This window comes from Lutjanus erythropterus, chromosome 16, assembly GCF_056507025.1.
Source record: "Lutjanus erythropterus isolate fLutEry1 chromosome 16, fLutEry1.hap2, whole genome shotgun sequence".
Classification (NCBI taxonomy): domain Eukaryota; kingdom Metazoa; phylum Chordata; class Actinopteri; order Lutjaniformes; family Lutjanidae; genus Lutjanus; species Lutjanus erythropterus.
In genome coordinates this window covers 32426654-32434221 of record NC_139332.1, presented here as the reverse complement: position 1 = coordinate 32434221, position 7568 = coordinate 32426654, and the positions used below count along the sequence as shown (strand labels likewise).

Below are 7568 nucleotides of genomic sequence, written 5' to 3'. Positions count from 1 at the left end.
ATTACCCCTGAAACTGTTGCTGTGATTATTATGGAAAATAAGTGGTGGAATGTAACCTTTTTCTAAATACCGTACTTAAATACAATTTTCTAGTAGTAATTCCATTTTATGCTACTTTTTAACTTCACTAGACTTTAGAGGCAAATATTATACTTTCCACTCTAAAAGAAATATAAAAAAAACTAATAAATTATGATGTATTATTATGGATTAAGCTACTAAGCAGTATATAAAGTATTTAAAATTAACTTCATCTTTACCAACATGCATTTATTTCATTAAAGCATGTCTTTAACTGGTTATGAAAGAGTCTCAGTTTATTACTTAGGCCTCTATATGACCTGCACAACTAAACAACACCACAAGATTGGCTTATTATTCTTAATGTCTACCACTGTGTCAGTTTCAGACAGAAAGAAGGAAACATTTTCCCAAATTTATGGTGAGTCTTACATCAGCCAGTCAAAAAGAATCACACCATATTTTGTGGTTATTACAGTGAAAACACTGCCACTTTTGTCCACAGGAGGCTCCAAAATTCAAAGGTCCTTAAAAATTCAATGATTGAATTCCATGTTTGGGTGCACTATCCCTTTAAGTAAAGTTCTTTAAATGCAGGACTTCAATACACCAGCATTGCAATGTTTTAAATCTTTGTGTTGTATGTATGTATATCTATATCTGCTATATATATACATATATATATATATATATATATATATATACATATATATATATATATATATATATATATATATATATATATATATACATATATATATATATATATATATATGTGTGTGTGTGTGTGTGTGTGTGTGTGTGTGTGTGTGTGTGTGTGTGTGTGTTTTACATACATACATACACACATATTAGATGTGTAAAACTGTTGCTAGTAAGTTACTAGTTAATTTTACAGTACCATAACCGTTAATAAGCGTTTTTTAAAACTGTAGAAACTTTTTACTTCACGTATACCTTATATAAGTAGTGCTGTTCAATTCAAAGACCTATTTTTTGGGGAAAATATCAAACTCTTAATTTAAAACATTGCAAATGCTTAAAATACTTAAAACAGAAATGTGTTAAAGTAAAACATTCTCATTCTAAATCATGTGACTTTCAAAAATGCAATTTAAATAATACAACATGCAGTGACTCACTTGACTTCAATTAGTAACAGAGCACAGATTTGTATTTCAAACAGTGCTGTAAAAACTGTACTTAAATACAGAACAGAATAAACTTTACTTCCTCTCTAGGGCAGGAACAGTGTCTCCAGTTTCACTCAGACAAATACAAGATATAAAACATATTTAAATATGAGCACAAGCAGATACAGAAACGTCACGTGACAACCCCTGGTTAAACTTACAGTGATTATTTTCATTATCACTGCATCATTACTTTTGTTAATGATCAACTCAGATGACCGATTATTAATCATTATCAGTGATCAGATTTGTGCTGCAGGATGTTTTTCCCCAGTCATTTGATTTGAACACCGCCCTGCTGAACACACCCTGCGCAGGTATGCAGCTGTATGTTGGCTGAGTGTTTCCAGCGTGCAGCCTCGGTCGGACCGTGCAGCTCTGTGGCTGTAAGCGCTCAGCACAGTATTACGGCTCAAGTCCTCTTGGTGACGCTCTGCTGACATCACTCTGATATTCCCCACTCAGCTCTCTGCATCACACACTCAGAGCTCTGCCGACTCTCTCTCTTCTCTCTCTCTCTCTCTCTCTCTCTCTCTCTCTCACACACACACACCGACTCTCACTCCGTCCGTCCTCACTTTGTTTCCACTCCGCTCCTCTCCTATCCGCTCTCCGCGGCCAAGACGCACCATCTCTCTCCCTCTCTCTCACACACACACGCGCACACACAAACGCGCGCAGCAGCCGCGGGCTACCTGTGCGCACTGCGGTCTGTCGGTCTGCCCACACGACAGGGGAGGGGTTTGACTCCTCTTGTCATTAACACGCTGAAAGGGAGAGAGAAACTAAACACGGTCCAGCTCGTAGAGAGACACGGAGGGAAGAGAAGCCGCAACTTGGCTGATTTCAACCTGAACTGAGCTGAAGTTTCTCAGCCGATCGGAGAAGGAATAATCTGGAGCCCGGCTGCCCCGCACAGCGCTCTTGTGGATATTTACGTCCACCTTGTCACCTGTTCAGAAGAATGGCGAGAGATTACGCAGCACGCTGTCCGGTCTCTCCGGTGAGGAGCACTTGGCTGGTGGCGGCAGCGATCCTCCTCGCAGCTCAAGGTAAGAGAAACCGAGCTGTGTGTTAATAACCGGTAGAGGAAGCCTCTCCAGTTCCCTCCACACTTCAGCCCGGTCCGTGCGCCCTGAATGTGGCACTTCCAGCCGCGCCTCCTCCCTCCCGGCTGCGTGTTTTCACTGCCTCTGTGTGCGTCCTCTCTGGCTGATGTTTTGTGGACTGTGACACCTGTAGTAAAAGTTTATTTGTCAGATCCGCGCGCGGAGTTTTGTGTACGCCGTGCGAGGCGAGGTGTGGCTGTCGTGGTTTGTGGTTTTTGTCCTAATTCCTCAGACGGCAGGTGACTGTTCAGGAAGCCCTAATCCCCTCTGAGCCGTGACAAACACACGGCTGACCTGTAAGCTGTGTTTACCTGTTGGAAAGTGTGTGCGGAGGGAAATGGGGCGCGATCACAGCCGCTGGTCTGATTACTAACCATTAAATTAATGGCACAGACTGGTCCTCATTGTGCAGAGCAACAGGGTGCTGATGGGAAATCCCGGTGCTCGGCAGGAAATGAGGAGTGCTCGGCTGCTGATCTTCAGGTGGTCCTGCAGCGGTGATTGTTGTGAGCTCTTAATGAATGACATCAACTGTTTTCCTGTAACGAAATGTGGACACTGTTCTAATATAGCAGGAGAAAATGTTGCACCTACATCCTGCACATGTACTCAGTATTCAGCCTGACTGATACTAGATTTTTGGCACCGATACAGATATTTTCAGATATCGATATATCAGGCGATAGAATATGAAATACTTAATAGGGATGTTAATGATTAAAGATTAATCGCTGTTAACTGATAAAGCACAATTTGTGTACCATTTCTCCAGAGCTTACAGCTTTTTATTTCCGTTTCAGGCTTGCTAACTCTAAGTCTAACTTGTGCTGAATTAAACTGAGAAAAAGAAATGTGCCTTGCATCTTAATGATTGATCGATGAATCGATTGCAAATGTGTTCAACTATCTGGAGCGCCCTAGTAGCTCGGTTGGTTGAGTGTGCAGCCCCCTGTGCTGAGGCTGCGAGTCCTCTGCAGCGGCCTGTGGGCTTGATTATTGTAACCTGCAGCCCTGCACGCTGACCCCCCCCCCCCCCCCACAGCTGTTGTGTCTCCACATAAAGACCCCCCCATATACACACACACACACATTTTTTGCAATGGTCCCTCAAAAGTACAAAGATATGTCATGGCGGAAGGATATTTTACAGTTTAACAATAAACTTTATTGTCCAAAATGATATCAGACTTCTGAAACAGTGAACCTTCACTGGTATTTTTCTATAATTACTTAAAAATTAATTAGATAAAAACACAACTAGAGGAAAATATATGTCTATATTAAACCTGGCTTGAGAAAATGATCAGATATGCACAGAATGCTGCACAGATAAAAACAATTTTCTGTTTTCAGAAAAGGTTTCATTTTACGCATATCGAGCAACAAATATGCTGGAACCGATACAGCTGTGATGGACCGATATCAGGGCGATAATATCAGTCGACAGATATTATTTGATCATAAAGTCGGATCGATATCTGTTTTAGAGACCAATGCTGATACTCAGAGCGAAATATAAATTTGAAAAATGGGCAATATGATTAGCATTTTTCATTTGTTTTAATATTTGAACAATTAATGTCAGTATTTTTTAAAATAATCCTTTAACTTCAGCTGCCAAAGAGTTATTAAAGGAATGTGCTGACACGGGGAATTTTAATATTATCATAGACATCAGCAGCAGCAAAGATAAACTGGGACTACTTAACATTAAATAAGTATTAATAAACATTATCTATAACAGAGGTTCTTGTATAGAGGTCAAGGGCACTCTGCCGGGGGGTCTGTGAGACGTTTTCATTCAATTAATTATCATGATATTAAAAGTTTATTTATTTATACCAAAGCCTCCATAGTTTAATGAATAACGTTTTAATTTTCAAATCTGAAATATTTTGCAGATTATATTCTACCAAAGGATATGCATGCTGGGGTCCCTGGTATGTTTTCCCTGGTATATTTTATCTTGTAAGTGATCCTTAGCTGCAAAAAAAACTGAGAACCTCTCACCCATAAAAACAAACATACAACAAAAAGAAAAATAAGGGTTGAAGATGAGTTTCAGTGCAGTTCCTGTTTACATGCCAGTGTACACTGTCACTGATGTATCTGATAAGCCAACACTGGCTGATACCAGCATGCAGATATCCGTTGAACTCTTCTGTAAACTCACTGTCAAGTGATGCAACCACAATGCAAGACACTATGAATATAATAGTAATACCTTAAAAGAGAAGAAAATACCCAAATTTATGCCAGGTCACTTATTTTAAGCAACACAGAATGCACAATGAATGCAAAACCCGTGTTGCAGCTCTACAGGACAGTTAAAGCTGCTGTGATTTAAATACATAACAAAGTTTGAAAGGTTCCTGACGAGCACTATTGATACTCTGTAAATTACCATGAAGTGAAGATGCACTGATTGATCCACAACTGATTGGAACTGGCTGGTTTTCAGCTTGATTAGCCATGACTGGTAACCAGCCGGTCAGTGTCTGATATATCCGATTCCGTGGTGGTCAAATATCGATCTGAGAGAGTCCAAGAACAGGGTAAAAAGAATTAGGGGAAGAAGAGATGAGGGAGGAAAAGAGGAGAGAAAATGAGGAGAGAGAGCAAGACAGTGTGAGAGAAGAGTGGAGGAGAAAGGCTGGAAAAGGTTGAGAGAAAAGAGAAAAGGAGGCTTGGCAGAAACCTGGAGCACTTTAGGAGAGAATGCATAAGTTAGTGAATTGTCAGTGTTTTATTATGAACATGCAGTTTAATTTTCTGTTAAAGAAAAGTTGCAAAATTGTTAGTGTTTGCTGTCAAGTATAGCTCTTAGAAAGAAAATCAGAATTGTCAGATCAGACTTTTAGAAAAAATCGGAAATTGTTCAAGAAAATTGCAGCCGTTGCATCTCTACCATAAATGCTCTAAATATGAGTACTCTAAACTCACTAATGCAGACACTTAGTAGGGATATTGAGGAAATATTACACCATAAACGAAAAGGAAGTATCAATAAACGTGCTAGTGATTGCCATGGCAACACTTTATGTCCCTATAAGAGCATATTAAAGTGATATATAAGGAGATAACCTCACTAAAATGCACCACTGAGTAACGCAGGCGTGCTTTAACTCCCAGCAGAAACAATTTTCAGAGTTTTTTTCCCCCAACTGGGACCAACAACAAAATTCCTAACAGCAGCCAGTCAGGCTACAGTGATCGGCTTAAAAATCTATGAGCCCGCTCTGTCAGCACGAATCTGTCAGCCTGTTGTTTTCACCTGGGTGTAACTAGTATCATCTGTCAGGGCTGTCCCAAAATTGTCACCAAGGAGAAAGAAGATGGGTCATTATGGAGCCCGGGAGATGCGTCGTCTCGTGCGTTGACGCGCCTCGGAGACATGCCTCCGAGATCAAAGCAAATGGGAGGGCGAGTTATTCCAAGGCCGTGGAGCTGGCGCTTTGCATTTTGCTGTAGCATCTGTTGCATAATCGGGGGCAGCGTGAACGGTGACGGTACACGGCAGGAGGAAGATTTAACCTTGATTGGAATTTGCTTTGCAATGACATTCGGTCTCTCCATGCATAATTGGAGCGATGTAATGCACAAGAACAGGAAAGACCCTGGTGTAGTGGCACAAAATGAGGACTACGGTACCTGAGAAGGCTTGAGCTGTGCGCCGTGCAGCACAGGTTGGTGTGAGGATGACAGATTCCCACTCAGCTGAGACTCTGCTACATCAGGCCTGTATTGTTGAGAAGCTGTCAGATTGTCGTGACAGGATCCCCACAGGTTATGAATTAATTCGAACGTGCAACAACACAACTGTCTTCTCGCAGGAAAAACCTCCACGCTCGCATTTCAGCTGCCTAGCCGGCGAGTTACTGACACTGCATGCGAAAGATTGTCCAGGCATATAAAACATTCCATGAGCAAACAGAGACGGGGTTTGTGTGTGCAGATTGATGATCTCTAAACAAGCGCTGTGAAAAGAGGTCAACGGCGGCGCTGAAACTTTAACCGTGTTTAAAGAGCCGTGTTAACCTTCAGTAAAACGGGCAAACCAGAGTTGAGAGGATATCATTCCACAGCGATGATAATTAAGTCACTTCAGGTGCCCCCCTCCCCTTCCCGTACTCGTCTCTATAGGCCCGATCCTGCGCTGAAATGTCAATGATGATGAGTCCCCTCGACGGCTCGGTGGAGACGAAGGGCTGATTAGCTTATCACTTGGAGAGCAGGCGGCCGATGATTATCGCCCTCAGAGCAGCGCGGCCTGATTATCGAGAGCTCTTATTAATGACTCATCGTCTGCCTCGCGTCGCGCCATGTTGCTGTTTGTTGTTTACATATTTTTGTAGCCAGGGCCGCAGCACCGGTGTGGATCTGAGTTGGGCATCTTCCATTTGGGAACCAAACAAGGTTGTGATGAAGAAGCCTTGGACGTACTGTCTGCACTGTTGTTTGCACGTGATCAGATCATATTTGTGTGTCCAGGCATCACAAACCTGTCTGCACGGATAGCTGCGGTAAAAACCTAGGTGTCAGTAGCTACAGTAGAGACGTTCCAGTACCTTTTTTTTTCTCCAGCGTCTCTACATCAGACTTCAGTCCACTTGGTAAATAGTCAGTTTTGTTTTCCTCACAATGCTAAAACAGTTCAGTCCAATCCAGAACACAATCACAAAAGAAATATCAAAAAATCCAGTTTTTCCGCGACTCCCCACCAAAACAAACAAAATCAGATTGAGATAACAGAGTTTGTATTCACAGTTCAGTATCAAAGATTATGTAGCCTACAACATATACAGCGGGTACCCATGATTCTTCAAATCCATGATCTGATAAAACTTTAGGTCACAATTCAGTTCAGTTTTCGATTGAAACGATTTTAATTTTGCACTGACGGCTCTGCAGTTGTTAGACTACAAAGTCTCGATTTGTAAAGATGAGGACATCATCAGTTTTACGCCCTGACAGCTGTCATTTACATTTTCAAATTCTTCTTTTAAGAAGACGCCTAGTCAGTCTTTATGGTATAAAGTGTGATATAATAGCTGTTAAACTATGGCCTGTCATCTCTTGAGTTGCCTTTGTTTTTATTTGTTAGTGTTGGATGTGCGCCAGATGCCACTAGTAGGCGGAGGTTGAGAGAAAAACAAAACAAGGAGAATGAAGAATTCTGCCTTTTCAATTTGATTGTTGAAAGTGAAAGCCCATTTTGACAGATTTTTGATTTAATATTGAAATT

The 7568-nt window shown here is 41.4% G+C and overlaps 1 protein-coding gene across 3 annotated transcripts in view; it reads left to right on the top strand.

Moving 5' to 3' along the window:
• The first annotated feature begins 1740 nt into the window (after window positions 1-1740).
• Window positions 1741-7568, top strand: part of pvrl2l (PVR cell adhesion molecule related 2 like) — a 477835-nt gene continuing 472007 nt past the window's right edge. For all 3 annotated transcript variants that reach the window (XM_084739745.1, XM_084739744.1, XM_084739743.1), the window contains exon 1: window positions 1741-2266. In XM_084739745.1, coding sequence (XP_084595871.1) covers window positions 2179-2266 — 88 coding nt within the window. In that variant the 5' untranslated portion in view covers window positions 1741-2178. The remainder of the gene's footprint in view (window positions 2267-7568) is intronic.